General features: G+C 33.1%; 2 protein-coding genes across 4 annotated transcripts in view; one reads left to right on the top strand and one right to left on the bottom strand.

The window, feature by feature from the left end:
• Positions 1–24,986, bottom strand: part of LOC143045473 (uncharacterized) — an 89,080-nt gene that overhangs the window by 19,664 nt on the left and 44,430 nt on the right. For all 3 annotated transcript variants that reach the window (XM_076217998.1, XM_076217997.1, XM_076217996.1), the window contains exons 11-13: positions 8,958–9,035; positions 7,591–7,651; positions 6,143–6,233 (exon numbers count right to left, since the gene is read on the bottom strand). In XM_076217998.1, coding sequence (XP_076074113.1) covers positions 6,143–6,233; positions 7,591–7,651; positions 8,958–9,035 — 230 coding nt within the window. The remainder of the gene's footprint in view (positions 1–6,142; positions 6,234–7,590; positions 7,652–8,957; positions 9,036–24,986) is intronic.
• On the top strand, positions 13,474–14,763 carry LOC143046440 (uncharacterized; the record flags this gene model as incomplete). The annotated part of the gene is made up of 2 exons (XM_076219602.1): positions 13,474–13,812; positions 13,887–14,763. Coding segments are annotated over 2 exons (1,122 nt in total), but the record flags the coding sequence as incomplete, so codon positions are not given.

The following is a 24,986-nucleotide window of genomic DNA, read 5'->3' as shown; positions in this document are numbered from 1 at the left end:
CACCACGCAAACATTTCAAATGTTTGATTTAAAGAAATCATTAACAAAATGAAAATTAACAAAATGAAAAGGCGTTAACACCCTACAGCTTTTTGGTAATTTAGTCTAATATAATGCATATTCTTTTTAACCTACTAGATGTATGCATTTATAAATGATAAATGAAAATTTGACTTTAACTGTGCGCAACTTATAAAAACGTCTACTAGAGCTTAGTCATGATATAAACATGCCATAAAATGTTAATATCATTCAAATAAGTAAAAAGAGCAAAGCAATTTGAAGTTTAAGCTTCCTACATTATAAGACATTTTCTACATTCATACTCATTAGACAGACTATAGAGGGTAGTTGCTTTCCTTAGATATCGGATTAAATATCTCCAGTCAGGAAAATGGAAGGAAGAAACCTACGATTTGACATTTCAATATATAGTGTAGAAAACGAAGTTAGTGCACGTAGCTTGTCATTTCTTTAAAATAATTGACATACGCCCATCTCCAGATATCTAGTATTTCCATAATACGAAAACAACTATAAACCTTATTTAGTGAGTATATTTTTTTTTTAAATGACGTTTGTGGGTCGTCGATGTTTGACTTAAGACATCACTTAAGAAAATCGAGATCTATATTATTTGTCCAAATAGTTTAGGTTTTATCTTAAGGTTTACTGATGCCTGCATTATCAACTGTGTCTGACGTGCAGGTGCAATCTTTAATAGTATATTGGCTTTGATTAATGCAAATATGACCCATATAGAATTTCTCTCTAATTAGTATGACTTATTATAGTTTTCAAGAAAAAAGGCAAAAACGCAAACAAATGGTAAAAATGGCCATTTAAGGATTAAAACTCCTCAAAAGAGTCGACCAACGATTTCAGCAATATCGGCTTATTAGTATTTTTTTTTTTTTGGTGGATCGTGTTTAGTAGTTACAGTTTCTCTCTATCTATTGTAATTCAAAAATAATAGAGCCGTAACTCCTAATAGAGATCAGCTTACGTTTCCGGCAAATCAAATAGGGTAGCAATAAACAGTTAGGAAAAAATATTAAAATTTGCCCTTATAGATTTTACCATCCCCTTTTCATTGCTTTCTTGCAATATCAAGCTTACTGTTTGTGTCATATATGTTCATACGTATGTAATCAGAATCTTCCAATAGATTTTATATCCAGTACATAAAATGGTAAAATATAATTTCTTTTGGGTGTATCCATGGCAACAATCTGCATTTATTTGTCATAAAATATTGCAAAAAGGAGGGAAAAGATGTCACATATTTCCCCAAAATTTGGCTAAAAGTAGAATTTCAATCGCTTGAAGTAATACTTTTTCTGAAACTGTGTACATATATCATTCAGCAAATCCAATGAAAATCATATGTCTTTCGTCTATTTTTTTTTTTTTTTGTAAAATTGCGTCATAAACTTCGCGTAGGAAAAAAGTTTGTACATATTACATTCATTTCTGGACCGATAGCCGGTCTAGCTATGAAAATACGGATTGTCAAACAGAAAATAGCCCATAAAACATGTAAAAAATAATTTTGATGCTCTCAGCGGCGGGTTCAGAGGTGGGCGTAGAGGGCGTGCGCCCACTCCCCTTCTGCTTGGACTTTTTTTTTCTGTTAAATAATTAATCAGACTAGACTGTGAACTTTGCCGCATTTCCCGTGTATTTATTTTTATGTGACAATTTTTTACTTTACTGATAATTTACTGATTATGTCAAAGTCATGTGATTCTCTATGGTGGAGTTGACCAGTGCGTCAAAAAAACGTCACTCAGTCATTTTGAAAATTCAAATTACAGTAACACATTGCTTAGGCTGAGGATGTCAACCATGATACCTTCAAAGCGACACAGGATTAAGCAAGAACGAAGTGACTTCTATTTCACAATTCAACCAAACAGAAAGTAATACTCTATTACTCTCATGGAAAAAAATCCACAGCAATATTATTTTCCTACGAAAACGTGTTGAACCCCAAACGCCCCCGCCTATTTTAAAATAACATGGTAGCTGAATAATAATCCCCAGTCAGTATAAGCTCTAGGTAGATTTAAAGTCTAAGGTACGAACCATTTGATTTGAGGAGGCAGTCTAAGGTATTTGAGAGAAAAAAAATCTGACTGTAATTTTTGCATTAAATAAAAATTCTGGCCGTATCTGGATTGAAAACAATAATCTTGTCCACTTTTTTTGCTATTAGAAACGAAAATTTCCAACAGAATTATTTAAGCATTACTGAATGAACATGATGAGTAAAAAACGGGCGTATTATTTTGAGGACGGGGTTTACATGTCTGGCCGGAATGTCTGTTTCGCCGAGCTGATATATTGAATACTTTTTTCAAGACCAGACTGCAACCTGACTGCTGAGTGTGGCCTTTATGTCTCCATTTGTCGACCGTCTTCACAGATTCGTTGTCATTTCAGACTCATTCGTAGCCTTTGGTTGATTTGGAACCCCTCACCTCCCTTAATTCTGTTGGGTGAAACATATCAATCAAACATTTGGATAAAAATGGCTTGTTTGACTTTTTTAACTCGTGTCGGTCGTATTGTAAATCATCGAATAGCCCGGCGTATTTCTTGTTTACAAGACATCTGTGACGTTATGCTAACTTATTAAACATACAACAAACGAGAATTTTCCATGACTATTTTTTACTGACAATTCCCACATCAAATATATCAGTACATAGCTTTGGATCCATACTATCATTTATGATAGCCAATCAATAGGGAAAAAAAAGCATCAAAAATGTCCAACCCTAACACTTTACAGCAACTATAGAATATACATGTCCCACGCCAGGGACCGTTTAAAAAGTGCATTTAACACTTATTTTATGTTTTTTAGTCCAAAAAAGGTCCCAGATTTTTTTCGCCTCGCTCAGCTCGGCGATCTTTAAAAACTTCGTCCCCCTTTTCAAATTCCTGGATCCGTCCCTGGCTCTTATAAACCATCTTTAAAGGATAAATTACCATTCAGCTGTCTGAAAATGAATTTTATTACACAATAACTTTCCTATTTGAAAAAATCCACCGGACCAAAATGCGAAACTAAACTCCTAACTGTGTATTGCTACCTAAATGACTTAATTGTAGAACTGTCTTGCTGATCATTGTTCCGATTCAAAGAGTCTATCGATCTATATAATTTTAAAGACAATGGGCAAACAAGTAAAGAACGGTTATACTTGTCAATTAAGGGCAATAACTTCCGTAAAGAGTCGACAAACGATTTTAGCAATGTCGAATAATTGATGGATTCGGTCAATTGGTTCATTTTTAGTATTTAAAGTTTCTCTCTCTCTATTATATTTTCTAAAATATGTCAAACTCAATATCGGGGGCAATTACTCCTATAAGAGATCATCTGACGGTTTTGGCAATTAAACTGAGTGAAAAAAATTAAGGGTAATAACTCGTATAGAGAATTGTTCAAAGATTTAAGCAAGATCGACTTATTTGTAGATTCTGCATTGTGGAACAGTTGTCATTTTAAAAGTTTTTTTTATCTAACTATCATTGTTTTCAGGATTATAAGCAAATAACGCAATTCATTCATAAATCATCATGGTAGAGCTATTACGCCGGTTAGTCGTGAAAAAAAGTTTTGGCGTAAATATGTAGTAGATATATACCAACATTATTAAAATTTCGATATGTACAATTGTCAAATTTTCTGTACTTTTAGACTATAGTCAAAACTTGCATTTTAGCGACATGTTTTTGTTTGCTATGTTGGCCATGATGGCGGAGTCCAGTATTTTCAAACAACGAGAATAGTTTTAAAATTAAACGGACAATGACGGATAAAAAGAAAGAAGACATTTCGTAAATAAATGCAACAGTGGTATACCGCTGTTCAAAAGTCATAAAAAGATTGAGAGAAAACAAAGTTGGGTTACAAACTAAAACCGACGGAAATACATAAAATTTAAGAGGAAAACAACTGAATACTGAAGTGCAACATAAAACAAACGACAATGTAACATACATGGCAACGAACTATAAGATAACAACTGCCATATTCCTAATTTCAATTAAATTTTAATGGTGTCTGTAAAACTTGTAGATACAGATTCCACAATGTTGACAGAGAAAAGTTCATTTTATATTTTTTAGCGAAAATGTTGTATATAAAAAAAAATATGTTTTTATTTTATAGGTACCTACGTATTTTTCAATGCCAATTCATAATACTAACAATGAGTAGGATTTACTTAATTTCTGATCATTATCCTTTTGAATGAAGAAAATATACTTTTTGCTGGAAATAAAAATGAAAATAATTTGACAACCATAAGCCCACATGAAACGTGTCAGTAAGAGTGAACATCAATTATCAAACAGGAAGTGTTATAATATCCAGTAAGTAGACTCACGAACAATTCTCCTTTTATACTCCAGAAACAAAGTATCCTACTATTGTAACGACACATGAAGTGTTAGTGTTAGTGGTGGTCAAACGACGAAACTGATATCATGCAGATCAGAGTAATAGACTGAATGCCACAACCGAGGAGTCGATCTCTCGTGGATGTGAAATTGCTTTTGAGAAGAAGACAAACTGTTACATGCATACGACATTGGTAATAAAGGTATACATAATTCTCAATTAAAACTAATTCTGCGTGAAAAAATTTTGCTTAAAAAAATTGGTACTTTATTTGCAATCTAATTAAAAACCAATCTCTCATCGCTCCCGTTTTCTGATATGTCGCGTGGGAGATCTAACGAAACCCGCTTTGAGGTCACATGTGAGTGAACTAGAAGTTATGAATTTATAATGATTGACGACCTATCAATAAGCCAATCAAAAAAGTTTATGAATTCTTTTGACTGACGATTTCTTCGTAAATAAAATGAGTTACATCCCTTTACCTCACGATAAACTTTCAAGATCGTTGAAGACTCATTTTCATTGGTCGAAAAAGACACACCAACGAGGTCACTCACATGTGACCTCAAAGCGGGTTTCGTTAGATCTCCCACGCGACATATCAGAAAACGGGAGCGATAAGAGATCGGTTTTTAATTAGATTGCTTTATTTGCGTCCGGAGAGCTGTTCTATATTGACAATCATGAACATAAAAAAGTCGGGATATAAACATAATTAAAGTGGCATATGACCAAAAGACACAGACCGAAAAGCCAAAATCGTCTCTGTCAATATTTTTCGGGTGTTGGGACCTTTATTTCTTAATAATTTCTAAATGAATCAACAAAAAAGATCAGTATGTTTTCCTTGTTGTTCATTTTTTTTTGTTCTACTTTTTATAAATATCATGTCTGTGGCTTTTCGGAGCTGAAGATATCTTTGGGGACTAAAAGTTCACCATGTGCTCAGAAATGAAAATAACACTTTATAGATTATCAGAAAATGAAATCGAATGGTTTCCAGTTTTTTTTTTTTTTTTATTTTGTAACAAAAACAACAAAAAGGGTCATAGATGAAACAAGAGAAAGGTTTATCTAGTAGATTATTTATTTTAAATATTTTTTTTTTCAAATTATTTCGGTTTTCGATTTTCTGTCAGTAAACGTACTGATACCATAATTAAACATAAAGCTGGGGAAGCAATATCTTCTCATTACCATAATATCTTTATAACTCTAGGATAACAATGTTTCAATCTCACTTTAATTCAAGATGATTGACCACTTATATGTTATAACTTTAATAGCATTTCCCGCCGAAGTCAGACAATTATAAATGTGACCATTTCCTGATTATTTTAAAATTCATCCTGTACAAAAAGGCTGTTGATACATGACGACGCCAGACACGCGTGCCGTGTTGGCTTTGTGGTATTTCAATCTTATTTTACCGATCCACTTTGTCAATTTGTTGACAAGAACCAGAACAATGAAATAATAATTACATCGACGTCTAGGTCTGTTATGAGACAGATTCTTCGCGATGCAGACAGTCAGGAAAATTTTCAGTCAGATCTCCTCATAGCAATATCTGTTATCAAGGCTAAAGTATTTAATCATTCGATATATCTGATAGCCGTGAGAAACGTCATCTGCATTATACAATTACAACGGAAAACGGACCGACCTTTGGCACTTTTATGTATTCAAAGCTGAAGAAAAATAATTACTCTCTGATATTACCTTCGGGAGTACGAACGCGATCATTCCACTGTTTGTTTCCGGCTTTTTGTGCTTCTACTGTCTTCAGCTTTTTGAAAACAGATAAACTTCCCTGAAATAATTTTTGCTGTTTAATAAAACATGTTAATGCATATATATTTAATGTACTATCTAGTAATAAGAAGGAAGTAGAACGCAGAGCTGTTGCACAACATCCATTCAATTTACACTTTTCATTATTACAAATCAAATGCCACTGCATATTAGCAGTTATCTTTTATAATAAGGAACTCCTAAGAGCTTATAATGTTAGCAACGCATGCATTAGAAAATTACAACGTAAGAACGTAAATTAAAGTAAAGGTTAAATTGTATACGGCGTTCATGAAACCAAATACCAAATGGTTGGAACGAAAAACGTATAAATACCAATGTAGATTAGAATGTTTTTTAAAAGAGAAAAACGGGTATAAATAACACAAAAATACAAGACCTTTTGTCTAAAGGAATGGTTGATGTAGTGTTTGAGAGAAAACATATATAGATATAGGAAGATGTGGTGTGAGTGCCAATGAGACAACTCTCCATCCAAATAACAATTTAAAAAAAGTAAACCATTATAGGTCAATGTACGGCCTTCAACACGGAGCCTTGGCTCCCACCGAACAACAAGTTATAAAGGGCCCAAAAATTACTAGTGTAAAACCATTCAAACGGAAAAATCAAAGGTCTAATCTATATAAAATAAAAAAACGAGAAACACGTATAAATTACATAAACAAACGACAACAACTGTACATCAGATGGCTTTATATTACCATTGAATTATTGATTTCAAAATTTGTTTCAGATTTTAAGTAACCATCATTTCTAAAAGATTAGAGAAATAACATCCTTCATTAAAGAATAATTTTGAGTACGGGGTTTACTCATACGAGTCTATCCTCTCAAATATAGTGGGATCAGTTCGTCAATGATCTTGAAATTAACATATTGCATATTGTATATGTATGTATCATAAATTTATTGCGACAGCTTAAATTATTATATAGAGAGTGTGACACTCTCTATTCATAGGCATCGGATTAAACGTCCACATTCTAACGTGGTTATAAATTTATAGATCCTGGTAAGCACACACGATAACTTCACTTTGACGATATGTTACTGCTGGTCAGAGGAAGACAAAGTGATTGCTACCTTAATTTATTTTTGGAATCCCATCGGAACACACTTTCGGATGGGGTACAAACTGGTATGAAAGCATTCTAATGTAGTTATGATTTATACCAATTGATGTTTAAAAAGAAATAACTTTTATTTGTATTCCCATTTTAATGGCAAATGTTTTAAACTCAATATGACCCGATCTGCCCTTTAATTTGGGATCAGGCGAGCTGAAATCATCTTTAAGTGAAATTTGCTACCCGAAGTTCCCATTTTTTTCTAACTTCAAACAAAAGACTTACCGATTTCACAATATATATCCAATCAGAACGGTTACTGTCTCTTACCAAAACTTGACCGCGGCTATAAATAAAAAATAACAAAAGAAATTTAATTTTTAAACAAAAAAAAAACAAAAGCATTACGTAGTTTGTGAAGTAATAGTTATCAAAGGTACCAGGGTTATAATTTAGTACGCCAGACGCGCGTTTCGTCTGCATTAGACTCATCAGTGACGCTCATATCAAAATATTTATAAAGCCAAAGTAAAATATATATCAAACATGTTTACAATATTTTTGTTATATTTATATCTAAATTACAAACGATAACTAAATTGCAGTCATCCTTAACACGGTTGCGTTCAATATCGTTGTAACTAGTATGGTCGCTGTGTCTTAGTTATCATACATATATCTTTGTTGAACGAGAAAATTCGTAGCTACATGACGTCACAAGTAATAGCCTTATTGATGCCATTTTAGATTCTCTAGGTAGCATGAATATTTTGGTCTATCAAGATTATTAAGCGGCTAAGCCACGATAGGCTGTACGTTCAGAAGTTAAGTCTAAGTAGCTCTATGTAGCAGTAACGTTATTGCACGCAACCCAGAATGAAAAAAAAGAAAGAAAGAAATGTTTAACGAGGACAATAATGTATAGTTTGTCTTTAAAACGTACAAAGCAAGAGTATTTGATATATCATCTCGCTTCAGATTCTATGATTTATATATATTAAAGCTACAGGTTGACTTTATAACATAAAAAAAAAATCTTAGTGCGAAAAGATGAAATATATGGGTCAAGTAAAATATCTATCTAATGAATAAAAAAACAGAGTAGGTGTGTCCGAATAGCTATATTTTTTTCTTAAAGTACTTGACGAGAGTCTTTTAAGTTGGATGATGAAAATGCATATCTTCGAAAAAATAAAAATTTTTGTGTGTGATAACTAGGGTTTATAATCTTCAACCACTGAGAATTTTTAGTCTGACCTTCCATGAAATAATTAATTCGAATTTAAATGTTTAAGAATTTTCGAGAATTCCCTCTGACTACCAATCAGACAATAGTTTTAAGTTGAATCAATGCAGACAAGATCATTAACTGATGCTCATTAGCTAGAAGATACATTTGTCTTTTAAAATACAACTGACATATAAGGATCGTAATGGTGCTATGTGGATTTTATCGGTTTTCAAGAGCAAAATTGACAGCGCGTCATCCCTACAATGGCTTCCATTTCTACAATTGTTAAAATGAACTGGCGCAATGGGGAGATAATTTTGACGAAGTGGAATCCTGACTGAGACATTTCGGCTACACTAGCTGTTACGATACGCGACCTAGATCATATATTGGTATTCTACAAAATTAATGAAATACTCACTTGAAGAAGTGAAACATACATGCTTTCGGATTGGTAGGCAATAATTCTATCGGCCATTCTTTCAGGAAAGGAATATTTCTGTAATAAATACGAACATATTTCAAAGAATCAAATCAGTTAAAGAAATTACAAAAGAAATTTGTTACACCTGCATACAACTAGTTTGATATCAGTATATCAGTGAAGGTTATGTTTTGAATAGGTTTTTTTTCTGTTACGCATCGAGTACAAGCTTAAGTGTATTTATTACTGTTGATATACTGTTTTATCTTTTGATTTAGTCATAGCGGTTGGCATTTTTGTTTTTTTTACAGGAACCAATAATGCACTGTGACGAAAACAGTAATTTTGATATCAACATTCCCTCAACAACGAAGTAGGATACCAGAGAAGCATATCTGTAATAGACAAGTAAATCATTTTCAGTAAGACTGTTTTGTAGACGAAACGCAGGTCTGACGAACCAAATTAAGAGCCTTGTATCCCAAATGTGGTTTGTACTATAATTGGCTCTTCAGATGATTTTAGGAACAATGATATCGGATTCATTATGTACATTTCTTGTGCCGTAGGTTATTCATTTAATCCTTGCAAAAAGTAATTAAATTTGGATGGATAATAAACATGACCAAGCTTAAGATTTTAACTCAAAACGAATAATATGGGTTATTGTTTCGTTGTTATATTCATCGCCGATTAAATCCATATCATCTATAATACTAAAATTACGAGGTCCAATTTGTCAGCCGTCATCGGGTAAAAACGACAAATCAAAGAATTCAACTCTATATATAACTAATATAGGACAATGGTGTAGATTAAAAATTACACCACTCCAGACCCTTTTGTTTTCCACATAATTAATATTGCCAATAATTAACAAGTTCCGGGTCGAATCCGATACCGATACCAATAGTATATTCACCTGTTAGCTATTACCTTATCTGTACGTTCCGCATTTGACAGGCGCACCACCAAACGGTGTATTTAGGATTTTGCTATATACACGGGTCATAATCAAAGGGCTGACACTACTAAATTCAATCATTGTCAAATTGTTCCCTATTGGAGTTTTATTCAGCAATCAGCAAGACTTTCTAAGATAACTAATATAGGACAATGCTGTTGATTAAAAAATACTCCATTCCTGGATAGCCAGGACCTTTTGTTTTCCAAATAATTAATATTACCAATAATTGACAAGTTCAAGGTCGACGGGTTCAAACAGAAAAGATTAGAAAGCAGAGAAAACTTTGTATCTTATAATCGACATGACTTTATCAGATGACAATACTAATTACTAAAATAAGGCTTAGGCATAGTTATATACTTTAATTCAGTCACGGACCCGCGATATCACGGGTGTGTACTTGTACTTTATAAGTGTATATTGTTATAAGAATTCTGAACGGTAATCAACTATTTCAAACAATAATACAATTTTATGTGACTGGGTTTACCAAAACTAATGTTACACACAGTATATTTATAGAATAGATCATATGACTATATGTACACTTAATCATTCAATTTCCAAGTATATTTAATATATGGGAAAACCCATTATTTAATACCCTTGGATACTATTATTGTTTGTTAATCATGCATACAATTCATTTTTAAAACCATGAACTATCTGGCAGTGAGAGTATCAAATCTAACTAGTATCTCAATTGTTTGTAAAACAATTGAAAGGTCTTTCCTGTAAAAGTGATGTTTTCGTAATGTACATTGTACGACCTTTCGTTTGATATACGACAAGCATACCTTCTGAAACTTTTCGCTTTTAACACTTAATGACCTCATCCGCCTACATTTTTTTATATATGTAACATAGAGTAGATGAGCTTTCATTTGATATGCGACAACACCATGTTCTAGAAAGTTTGATTTGCACTTAATAACCCTATCCAACTTATTTTTGGAGGTCGGGAATTTGATATTTTAAATGTACACATCATGACCTTTCATTTGATATACAACAACCCTACCTTAAAAGAACATTTATTTTTTGCACTCAATGACCCCATCCAACCCATTTTTGGGAGACGTCAATTTGAAATTTGAAATGTACGCTTTATGTTCTTTCATTTGATATGCGTCAACCTTACTATCTGAGAAATTTGAATGTTTGCACTAAATGACCCCACCCGTCCCCCTGGGATGAAAAGGGGGTTTAAAATTTTCATTTTTAAGTAGAGTTTATTAAGACCTTCAATTTGATATATCAGATGACCCCATTTGACAAAGTGCAAATAATGATGCAATATCAACTATATAAATAGAAGTTATGAAACTTACAAAGTCAATGCAAAACTTGAAATTTTCAAATTGATTTTTTGGTGTTTTTTTCCATGGAATGTTTTTGGTATTTGGTCAAACATATAACTATGTCAACCTCTTCAATTTCTAAAACATTTTAAGTGGTAAGCTCTTGATGATTCAGAAATACATGCCTCCGCTCGCAAAACTTCAAACTGCATTATCTCTAAAACGACAATAGATATCTCAAATCTGTTCAATGATAAATGATCTACAATTGAAGGACAACATTATCGAAAAAGAATTGGGACAATTTCAAAGTTCACCAAGGTCACAATTAATCATCAAATATATGATGCAATACAAAACTTGAGAACCGGAAGTCGTATAGACATGGCACTATCACCATTCAACTCAGGACCACTTGACCTTTCAAATGTCACAAGGTCAAGGTCATAGTATAATGTGAAGGTCAAGGTGAAATTTCATCATGACCCGACATTGACCTCAAATTGAAGGTCTTGAACTACTGATCATCTTTGCAGTTTATAGTAGGTTGATATCTGTTACCTTTAAAAAGATATACACACAATACTATACTTTTAAGAATCATCCCGTCGTAACTTTTGAACAGACAGTCGGACACTTTTGAGCTCAGTGTATAAAATGTAGAGCTCGTCGAGAGGAACATTTTATACGCTGTAAGTATGCAGCAAACTCTTATCGTTTTCTTAATATGAAAGCTTGAAATTGCAGCGTAATTTTTTTTTGCACTCGGTGACCTTTGACCTTGGGTGCAAATTAAAGGTCACATGAACTTAAGATTATTGGTGTAGGTCATAAGTCTTTACGACTTCCGGTTCTCGAGATACAATTTTTCAAAAATTGTGTTTTTTTTTCAGGTGAAATAACTCCTTATAAGGGTTAACAACAAAATGATTGTATATGTTAATTAACATTGCCATCTGGTCTTGTACATGTTGCCGTTTTCAAATGGATTCTATCTTGAATACTTTTTGAGAAAAATGTAAAAGAAAGAAATTGCTTCAAGGGGACATAACTCTCATAGGGAATGATGAAATCCTTAGCAGCCTCATATGGTAACACATCATGATGAGATCTAACTATTGTCCAAATAAGGTCATGATATCTTCAATAAAGGGCTGCGCTTTAGCGCATGATACGCCCGTTGCTCTTTTAATTCGTCTTTTATGCTTTAAATGAATTTATATGATCAACTAGAAATATATATACAAATCAAAAGGGATATTACATTAATATATTCACCAAAGTTTCATAAAATCCCTCTTTTTTAAGTATAAAAATTCATTACTTAAGAAAACGTAAAATCTAAAATTTATAAAAATGGAAAGGGAGCTTATGTCAATAGATATAAACAATTTATCAAAGTTGCATAAAATTTTGTGAAAGTGTTAGTTATTGTCCCAAAATTGGAAAATCCCCCCTTTTTTAAGCATAAAAATTCATTACACGGAAATGTAAAATCTGAAATTTATAAAAATTGAAAGGGAGCTTACATCAATAGATATAAACAATTCACCAAAGTTTCATGGACATTGGTGAAAGCCTTTTTGAGTTATTGTCCGAAGTGTTGAAAATCCCCCTTTTTTTTATGAATAAAGCCCCATAAATCCAAAACTTAAAATCTGAAATTTATAAAAATTGAAAGGGAGCTTACATCAATAGATATAAACAATTCACCAAAGTTTCATGGACATTCGTGAAAGCCTTTTTGAGTTATTGTCCGAAGTGTTGAAAATCCCCCTTTTTTATGAATAAAGCCCCATAAATCCAAAACTTAAAATCTGAAATTTATAAAAATTGAAAGGGAGCTTACATCAATAGATATAAACCATTCACCAAAGTTTCATGAACATTGGTGAAAGCCTTTTTGAGTTATTGTCCGAAGTGTTGAAAATCCCCCCTTTTTTATGAATAAAGCCCCATAAATCCAAAACTTAAAATCTGAAATTAAAAAAAAACGAAAGGGAGCTTACGTCAATAGATATAAACAATTCACTTAAGTTTCATGGAAATTGGTGAAAGTGTTTTTGAGTTATTGTCCGAAGTGTGGACGACGGACGGACAGACGGACAGACGGACAGACGGACGGACGGACAACGGTATACCATAATACGTCCCGTCTAAAAGACGACGGGCGTATAAAAACAACGAGGGGGGCCATGTCGAAAAAAACCAATAAAAGGGAGATAACTTCTAAAGGGGATGATGAAATCTTAAAGAACTACCATCTCATGGACTTTTCGAAGAGCTGAAACAGTTGATACCGCATACCTCTAATACTCACGTGACGCAAGTTGCTTACGATTCACGATTAGCTATTGCCCATGCCATTGCAGATCAAGATGACAATGGCGACAATTTCCTTCGACAAGCAATGTCGTCGTCTGTATTTATTGGACACTGCGTAGAATTAATAAACATGCTATATATCTTTGTATTCAATTTGATATGTGTGTATGAGAAAAATCCAACAGCTCAAATGCTAGAAAAGATATTAAAAATAGCCGAATACAGTTTGCACTGCCTGCAGGAAGAAAAAGATTGTGTTGTTTGATCGTTTTGGATGCGCATGTTTTATCTCCGAATGGTTTATTGTTTATTGGGAATCAGCAATAAAGGTGATATAATTCCTGCTGTATTGTTCTACCAAAGCACGTTCAAAAGGCTAGTGATTTGTTGACAGAGGTAGATAAAATATGGAACGGGATTGAGACAAGGCGACAAATGTTTTACTTTGTCGCTCAAGCAAAAATTGAAGAACTAGAAAATCCCCCAGAAGAAATCGACCAAGCTTTAGAATATATAGATATGGCGACTGAAATAGCAAGGAAGGGTAACTTTGGAGAATCTAAATTCATTAATGAGTACGCGGAATCTCTCAGAATCATACAAAGTAAATACAGCAGAGATGATTCTAATGATGAAGTTCATGGTAAAATATTGGTACGGTCAGCTGTGGAACATGAAGAAAAGAGTGACGAACATCCAAACAACAACACTGTTACAAAACGTGTGTGTGGTGATAAAAGAAATACACAAGAACAGTACGTGTTGAAAACGTCAGCAACTCAGAAGCTTTTGATCGGTGAAGTTGACATAACATTGGAACAAGAACAGCTAGTACTTAGACCTTATCTCGAACAATTGAATCCTCATACCAGATTGAAACATATATTAAGGGACGAAGAAAGCGAATCTCCATCCATCATGGATATCCCTTATCATACGACTCAGGACAACAGTTTATTGAACAATACAGCAATTAATCTACATTTAAATGGGGTTTTATGCCATGGCTTGGTTGCTGAGAGGTTTGAATCTCTGATGAACAGTAAAGATCTTGACACTTTTTATACTGAAACCGATTTTTCTTCTGTTATTAATTTACATAGACCAATTATTTAGTGTTTTGGGGTACAGGTCGTGTTTCAAGTTCTTGTTTCGTATAAATTTACATTATGTATTGTTATAATTAATCTCGATTAAAATATAGTTTGTTAGTCAATATCGAAAAAAATGAATTTAAAAGAAAATTGATCTTTTTAAAAGACTGTTTTATTAAAAAAAAGGGGGGAGGCACAAGAAGTCGAAGTCAATTGTAAGAATCACCAAAATAGAAAAGGTCAAATATATTTCCATTAAATCTATTTTGGTGCTATGATTGCCAATAAAACAACTATCCTCCAGAGAACAAATGACGCAGATGTAAGCAACTATCATGACTATATATATACGCGTCCTTTAATATATTTAGAGAAGTTCAACTTTAAAATAACAAAATTCAAAACAATTAGTAAATCAATTCGACAGATATCGAAACGACGGCGTCATGACAATTTGTTCATCTGATGCAATACACATGATGCTTTCTTTCTTAATTGTAAATATCCGAGTTAATACGAAACCCCAGTACCGCTTTCTTCTGAAATACAATGTGTTTAGATTCCATATGATACGATACTCGACACCTTGTGTATCTTAATTACTCGCATGTGAAATGGGACACGCCTATTTGTCAATAATGTAAAACTATCGATAAGATACTTTCAGACTTCCGGAATATTGAATTATTAGCTTAGAATTAGGATACATTACATCCTGTTTTAAAGTTGCATTCCAAAAGCTTGATGCTAAATTATTGTTATTTCTGTTTTGTCCAATACAGTTCAGAGTGAATACGTTACCTTAGATCATATATTATACCATACATTTTTATTTATGCTTTCCTGGGTGATTGACTCTCTGGTGTTATGAAACTGTATATAAACTCATCATAGATCGTACCTCCTATATATTTTATAGGAATATGATTGGTTAAAAACAACCGTATGAATAGTTATCAAAGGTACCAGGATTATAATTTAGTACGCCAGACGCGTGTTTCGTCTACATAAGACTCATCAGAAAACCGTGTATATTCCTTATCATCTAAGTACTCGGGGCTTCTTTCAGTAAACGATTAGTAGTGGTGTAACGTTCCTTTATTAAAACAACACGATGTTGAGAAAAAATCTCACTAAAGTTTCCACTGACGAAGCAATTCTTAAAACACATTAAAAATTGGCATTTGTTTTGTATAGAACAATGGAAGTAGGTTGATAATACTAACTGTATTGCAGACTTCATCACTTTGATAGGCTACTAGTCTAAATACCAGATGTTAAGACACTAGTAGTAGGTAAGATAAATTCGTTACATAGTGTGGTAGTGATTCTGATACGATATATATGGGATCAGTAAAATTTATATGGGATCGCTATAACTCCATATAAATCGTATAAGGCGTATAAGGTCATCAGCACACTCTTTTACTACTAATAACTTTTTTTCTACAACCTAAAGCTGTAGGTGGATATGATACACTTTCACTTGCGGAATAACGAGTCCTTAGCTTATTTGATATAATGCCACTGCTGGTGGAGTTTTAATTCCCCGAGGGTACCACCAGCCCATTAGTCAGATTTCTGTGCTGACATGAATTATCATTGATATGGTCATATTTATAAACTAACTGTTCACAAAACTGTTGAATTTTTGGAATACTAAGGCTTTTCTACCTCAGGAATACATTCCTTAGCTGTATTTGGAAAAACTAGGAATGTTGGTCCTCAATGCTCTTCAACTTCGTACTTTATTTGACCTTTTTAACTTTTTTGGATTAGAGCGTCAATGATGAGTCTTTTGTAGACAAAACGCACGTCTACCGGAAATACAAAATTTAATCGTGGTATCTATAATGAGTTTATTTGCATCCTGTGTGTACGTAAACTCATCATTGATACTAGAAGGGTTAAAGTATATATATAATACTATCAACAGCATTAACTGGCACTATATTGGTGTTTGAAAAAAAATTTGATTGTGTATCCACCCGTGTACAGCACGTGTTATAGTAAACCCTTAACCGTTCGTCCGTACGTGGTCAAATTGTCGGACAAGAACTCAAAAACGCTTGAATTAATGTTTATGAAAATTTGGTAAATTATTTATAACATTTATCTATTGACGTAAGCTCCCTATCAATTTTTATACAAAAAGGGAGGACTTTCCAAATTTCGGACTCAAAAATGCTAAGAACAGTTTTCATGAAACTTTGGTGACTGGTATTTATCTATTATAAAAGCTCCCTTTTATTTTTTAGCCCACCTGGACCTGGTAAAATTGTTTATCAGGTTAAGGTCTATCTGCTCTGAAAATTTCAGATGAATCGGAGAACCCGTTGTTGGGTTGCTGCCCCTAATTTGGTAATTTTGAGGAAATATTGCCGTTTTTAGCTCACCTGGCCCGAAGGGCCAAGTGAGCTTTTCCCATCACTTTGCGTCCGGCGTCCGTCGTCGTCGTCGTCGTCGTCGTCCGTCGTCTGTCGTCCGTCGTCGTCCGTCGTCGTTAACTTTTACAAAAATCTTCTCCTCTGAAACTACTGGGCCAACTTGAACCAAACTTGGCCACAATCATCATTGGGGTATCTAGTTTAAAAAATGTGTGGCGTGACCCGGTCAACCAACCAAGATGGCCGCCACGGCTAAAAATAGAACATAGGGGTAAAATGCAGTTTTTGGCTTATAAATCAAAAACCAAAGCATTTAGAGGAAATCTGACATGGGGTAAATATGTTTATCAGGTCAAGATCTATCTGCCCTGAAATTTTCAGATGAATCGGTCAACCTGTTGTTGGGTTGCTGCCCCTGAATTGGTCATTTTGAGGAAATTTTGCTGTTTTTGGTTATTATCTTGAATATTATTATAGATAGAGATAAACTGTAAACAGCAATAATGTTCGGCAAAGTTAGATTTACAAATAATTTGACATGACCGAAATGGTCAGTTGACCCCTTTAGGAGTTATTGCCCTTTATAGTCAATTTTTAACCATTTTTCACAAATCTAAGTAATCTTTTACAAAAATCTTCTCCTCTGAAACTACTGGGCCAAATTAATCCAAACTTGGCCACAATAATCTTTGGGGTATCTTGTTTAAAAAATGTGTGGCGTGACCCGGTCAACCAACCAAGATGGCCGCCACGGCTAAAAATAGAACATAGGGGTAAAATGCAGTTTTTGGCTTATAACTCAAAAACCAAAGCATTTAGAGGAAATCTGACATGGGTAAATATGTTTATCAGGTCAAGATCTATCTGCCCTGAAATTTTCAGATGAATCGGTCAACCTGTTGTTGGGTTGCTGCCCCTGAATTGGTCATTTTGAGGAAATTTTGCTGTTTTTGGTTATTATCTTGAATATTATTATAGATAGAGATAAACTGTTAACAGCAATAATGTTCATCAAAGTAATATTTACAAATAAGTCAACATGACCGTAATGGTCAGTTGACCCCTTTAGGAGTTATTGCCCTTTATAGTCAATTTTTAACCATTTTTTGTAAATCTTAGTTATCTTTTACAAAAATCTTCTCCTCTGAAACTATTGGGCCAAATTAATTCAAACTTAACCACAATTATCTTTGAGGTACCTTGTTTGAAAAATGTGTCCGATGACCTGGCCATCCAACCAAGATGGCCACCACGGCTAAAAATAGAACAGGGGTAAAATGTAGTTTTTTGCTTATAACTCTGAAACCAAATCATTTAGAGGAAATCTGACAAGGAGTTAAATTGTTAATCAAGTCAATATATATCTGCCCTGAAATATTCAAATGAATTGGACAACCGGTTGTTGGGTTGCTGCCCTCCAATTGGTAATTTTTAAAGAAATTTTGCTGTTTTTGGTTATTATCTTGAATACTATTATAGATAGCGATAAACTGTAAACAGCAATAATGTTCATCAAAGTAAGATCTACAAATAAGTCCACATGACCTAAATTGCCCTTTATAGTCAATTTTTAACAATTTTCATTAATTTGGTAAATTTATGTAAATTTTTACCAAATATTTTTCTCTGTTACTAATGGGCAAAGTTCATTATAGATATAATTGTAAGAAGCAAGAATGTTCAGTAAAGTAAGAACTTCAAACACATCACCATCACCAAAATACAATTTTGTCATGAATCCATTTGTGTCCTTTGTTTAATATGCACATAGACCAAGGTGAGCGACACAGGCTCTTTAGAGCCTCTAGTTTGTTATTATCTTTAATAGTATTATAGCTAGAGGTAAACTGTTAACAGCAAGAATGTTCATCAAAGTAAGATCTACAAATAAGTGAAATGAACTTTTGTAATCTTTTACAGAAATCTCCTCCTCTGAAACTACTAAAGCAAAGGACAAGGTTCACTAATGGCACAAAATGGCCTAAAATATCAACTTTATCATAAAACACCAAAAAGGTCTCAATTTGGTTCATAAATGGGTCTATTTCAAAAGTGTAAATGCTGAATATATCAGTTCTTTTCATAAGACTACAAGATATTCACCAAAGTAAGCCCATTTTGGACATTTTGTCAAAATATGATGATTTTGTGCATTTTTCAGAGCTAAAAGCTTTTGAAACACCTTGGCCGCCACCTACGATCCAGAATGTGTTGTAACCAAAAGATTCCAATTTTGATATAGATTTCATCAATATAAAAACTTTGTGGATCGTAGATGGAGGCCAAGGTTAATTATGCCAAAAACAATTAAAATTATGGACAAAAAGTACCAAAATTTACCTTTTAATACAAATTATGCTCATTTAAGGGGTCACTGCTCCATAAATAGTAAAGGAAAGTGCCAGAAAAAAATATTTTTGTCTTAGTAGTATTATCACAAGTATTTCTATGTGACATTTGTAATTTTTTGCCCCAATTTAAAAAACATAAAAAAATCAGGGCCAATTTTAACCCTTCGTGAACCTTCTCCAAAGTTTAACCAAACTTGTCCACAATCATCATTAGAGCATGTAGTGTAAATAATGTGTCCGTTGACCCGGCCAGTCAACCAAGATGGCCGCCATGGCTAAAAATAGAACATTGGGTAAAATATAGATTTTGGCTGATAACTCTGAAACCAAAGCATTTAGAGCAAATCTGACATGTTTAAAATTGTTGTTTTTTAAGTCAACATCTATCTGCTTTGATTTTCAGATGAATCGGACAACCCATTGTTGGGTTGATACCCCTTCATTGGTAATTTTTAGGAAATTTTGCCGTTTTTGGTTATTATCTTGAATATTATTATAGATAGAGATAAACTGTAAATGCAATAATGTTCAGCAAAGTGAGATCTACAAATAGTTTAAATGATCAAAATGTTCACTTGACCCCTTCAGGAGTTATTGCCCTTTATAGTCAGTTTTACCAATTTTCTTAAATTTTTGTAATCTTTTACAAAAATCTCCTCTGAAACTACTAAGACAAAATGTAACCAAACTTGTCCACAATCATCATAAGAGTATCTAAGTTTAAAAAATGACCCTGCCCGCGAACCAAGATGGCAGACATGGCTTAAAATAGTACATAGGGTAAAATGCAGTTTTTTGATTATATCACTGAAATTGAAGCATTTAGAGCAAATCTGACTGGTGGAAAAATATTCATCAGATTTAGATATATCTGCACTGAAATTTTCAGATAAATCCGAAAACCAGTTGTTGGGTTGCTGCCCCTGAGTTGGTAATTTTATGGAACGTTTGCAATTTTTTGCTATTATCTTCGATATTATTATAGTATCTAAGGATATATTATACTATAAACTATGAGTTTAACCTTATTTTACATGATTTCCAAAGCATCAGTAAATCAGGTGAGCGACACAGGCTCTTTAGAGCCTCTAGTTTAATGAATTTCTATTATGACATTGATGGGTAAAGGAACTGTATTCGTTGAAAGGCGACGGGCGTATCGTGCGCTCATGGCCCAGCCATTTATCAAGAAATATACTCCTTATGTAGATTTTGTGCATAAAGAGTTGGTAAATAAACTCATCATAGATACCAGGATTATTTTTTTTATTTACGCCAGACGCGAGTTTCGTCTTCAAAAGACTCATCAGTGACGCTCGAATCCAAAAAAGTTAAAAAGGCCAAATAAAGTACGAGATTGATGAGTATTGAGGACCAAAATTCCGAAAAGTTTTGCCAAAAACAGATAAGGTAATCTATTCTCGAGGTAGAAAAGTCTTATTATTTCAAATTCGAAAGTTTTGTTACTAGTAACAATTAATTCATCAGTAAGACCATATCAAAGATAATTTATGTCAGCACATAAATGTTGATTACTGGGCTGGTGATATCGTCGGGGAATTAAAACTCCACCAGCAGTGGCATCGACCCAGTGGTTGTAAATAAACTCATCATATATACAAGGATTAAATTTGGTAATTACGCAGGACGAGCGTTCAGTTACTCTCGAATCCAAAAAAGTAAAAAAGGCTAAATAAACGGAAGATTTACTAAATATAACAATGATACGGTAAGAGAGGGACGAAAGATACCAAAGGGACAGTCAAACTCATAAATCTAAACCAAACTGACAACGCCATGGCTAAAAATGAAAAAGACAAACAAACAGCACACACGACACAACATAGAAAACTAAAGAATAAACAACACGAATCCCACCAAAAAACTAGGGGTGATTTCAGGTGCTCCGGAAGGGTAAGCAGATCCTGCTCCACATGTGGCACCCGTCGTCGTGTTGCTTATGTGATAACAAATCCGGTAAATAGTCTAATTCGGTAGGTCACATTCATGAAAGGGAAGAGGATTGTAGTTACGACGTAAGGAACATATCCGATATCATTTGTGAAACGGTTATTCCATAACGGTCAACCAACTCGTGATGGCGTCCGTAAAATTTACGAAGGGATGATTTCAACTTCACCATTTGGAACTCTTGGTTTAATAGCTTCCTTGTGAGCAGTAACCCTCTATCAAGAAAATCATGATAGGAAATGCAAGCACGGGAATATCGTATCAATTGGGAGATATATACCCCGTATGCAGGTGCTGCTGGAATGTTGCTACTTAGAAATGGAAAGTTCACAATTGGAAAGCTGAAATCATCTCTTTTGTCGTAAAGTTTTGTTTTCAACCGACCCTCATTGTCAATTTCTAGATGTAAGTCAAGATATGAGGCCGTAACCTTAAAGTTTTATACGCAGATTATTGTTATGAGATCAAGAGACGGGGTATGATTGCCAATGAGAGAATTGTCCAAATGACGTGAATGTTAAAACTGTAGGTCAAGGTAGGGCTCAAGCAATTAGCAAAACCCATACTGTATAGTTAGCTACCAAATGAACCTACATGTCAAACATTTAAAAAAAAATCAAAAGTCTGATACAGAACAACGCAATTAATGTAAAATTAATATAAAACGATATACACATATGACAAAGGATAACACTGTATTACAGATATATAAAGAATTTGACAGGGTTTAACATGCCTTAGAAGAATTATCTCTAACCCACTATTATAGTACAGTGAAGTTACAACATAACTTAAAAACAAACTGTAAAAAAACAAAAACAACTAATATTAAGACAAAACAAAAAATAACTATCTCAGAGTACTCACATTAAGTAAAAGATGGTTAAAAAATAAAATACAACGAATGGTTTGTGAAACTTTGCCTAAAATTGATATCGCGCAATTATTTCCAAATTTTATAAATTCTACCAATAAAAACAGCACAAATGAAAAATAAAATACCGAGCCTCAATGTCATAGAACCTTCATTTACACTTATAAAGAGACTTCATGGTGCACAATTTGAACTTTCATTTTCTGTACACTAAAAGACGGTAGAAACATATAATTACAACAATAAAATACACGAAAATTGAATTGACCTAATATTGATAATTAAATTTGCTCAAATTTTATTGTATTATTCTAAGAAATATTTAAATTCGGTCACGGCAGAAGCAATTTTTTGTAAATCAGTGGATTATTTAGTTTTGTTTCGTTTCTGTTCTAAATAACTTGTATTAAACTTGTTTCCCTGCATTATCCATTTGTTTTAAACTGCATTTTTAATAAATATAATGTGAAGAAAATTAAAAATTACCATTTCTCATAGTTTGAAAGTCATATACAGCATGCTTTAATTGATTTAAAAATATAATGAAATAAGGAATCACATGACTAGCACACATAGCAACACTTTACGATTTAAATATTTGAAGTTTAACTAGTAAGATATTCATTTCCGAAAATAGTCTTATATACGTCATCTGTCACATGTAAAAGGAAGTCTATTTTTGGCAATAGATTAAGTACTATTTCCTACAAGGTTTTTTTTCTGATTTAATCCGTTTTCTGTCTGGCATTAAGCCAAGGGGATTTCGGCATGTCAATCATGTGACAAGGAGTATAAAAGCAGAAACCGAACGATTTAACGTTTTTCCATGAACGAGTGTTAAACAGTGACACTGTAAGGAATTGTAGCAATGAGCAATGGTAATATATTAACTTACTTATACTTATCTCCTAGTAAGATAAAAGGTAAAATATCAAGAAAGAAAGGATGGGTGTGAATGTATTAAAACTTAACATAAACGATATCAATGTTGCTGATTGTGATCAGTGACACGCGAATCGAAATAAGTTTAAAAGGACAAATACAGTACTAAGTTGAAGAGCACTGATGACCAGAATTTCGAATAGTTTTGCCAAATACAGCTAAGGTAATCTATTTCAATCGGAATAAATGTCTCGTCAGTGATGATCGATGACAAAACACTTAAAATCCAAAGTCTAATACCACCGTTTGAATAATATCAAATAATGAGTGTTGTTTCCATATTCGGGAAAACAATTGGTGAAGTTAATGAAGCCTTATTTGTAGCAAATGCGATACTACGCTTGGCTTTTAATGAGCTATCGTGCATGCACAGTTCTACTCTACGGGAGAACATGTCACCCCTTCCGGACACTTTATTCTGTTTACGAAATGTAATGAAAATTAGAATAGTTGTATATATCAAGTTACTGGTTTTATTTGTCGGCTTAGGATAGGAACTGTCACAACGTACCATTAAATTGATCATATAGCACCGTCAAGTCTCTATAAAAAATATCTTTTTTAAACCAATCCTAAATATATTTGATGTAAACAATATATGCCTACTTCAATTATAAGTTTTGTGTTTTAATCTGTTTTTTTATTTTTTTTATTTTCAAATTCCATTTTGTTATTAGGTACAGAATGGGAAATAAATATTCGGATTCTACAATTCGGCGGGAGAGAACTAGCAAAAATACCGAACTCAGAGGAAAATTAAAAACACTTCCTTATCAAATGACAAAATCAAAGCTCAAACGAATGGAAAACAACTGTAATATTCCTGACTTGGTACGGACATTTTCCTATGAGGAAAATGTTCGATTAAAAGACCGTTCATTTACATTTGTAATAAAACAACTAAAATTCCAGTCGCTGACTTAAAGCTTAAATATATAATTTGAGTTGATATCATTGATCTTACATTTATGTAGCCAAAAAAATATAACACAAATAACGAATTTAAAAGTAAATTCAAAAAGGGAGAAGACCATAACATGACATTAATCTGAGCCAAATGCATTTCTTGTTTTCTATGGCATATATACAATAGTAACATGGTGTACTGACCGATATTACGATCTATTATCTGATACACGATTCAAATTTGAAGTTATAACTGTAACACAGACAAGCAGCAAATTACGATCCATTAATATATTTATAAAACAAATATCAAGAAATTAGCATTTCGTATATGTAACCTACCATGGATATCATGAAAGAGGATGTTTCTTGTTATCTGTACACTATCATATTATATAGGTGACAAGAAGGATATAGTTTATCTTGAAGTAAGGCGTGTTCAAAGCAAACATATCATTGCTATACTTATGCTTATAGGGTAAACAATGGAATGTTGTACGACTGATGACGTCAAGAAATCTTACATAGCAAAGTACAGGATTATCTTTTATTCTGATTGCCAATAATACATTTAAGTAAATACAATGTAGATAACAAATAATCGGATGTATATGACATTTCGACATATATTGAATTATAGCCATTTGAAACTAAATCCACATAAACTGAAACATTTATAGGTGTTCAACACCATGTAAGGGTTCAGTATTTTTGTGATTTTACTTTTTAAATGAATATTTATAAAATACTAGATTATTCAAAGCGGATCTTATATTCTTTCTTATTTCCATTTTAAACACAAAGTTACATAAAAGTTTTTATAAAAAAAGTCCTGAGCACCATTTAGATCAAAATGACTAATTACAAGCTCATATTTTATTATTTAGCTGTTTTACACTTTCTATACT

Source organism: Mytilus galloprovincialis, chromosome 9 (genome assembly GCF_965363235.1).
Source record: "Mytilus galloprovincialis chromosome 9, xbMytGall1.hap1.1, whole genome shotgun sequence".
Lineage (NCBI taxonomy): Eukaryota > Metazoa > Mollusca > Bivalvia > Mytilida > Mytilidae > Mytilus > Mytilus galloprovincialis.
Note: the sequence above shows the minus strand (reverse complement) of the source record. Positions and strands in the feature narration are given on the sequence as shown.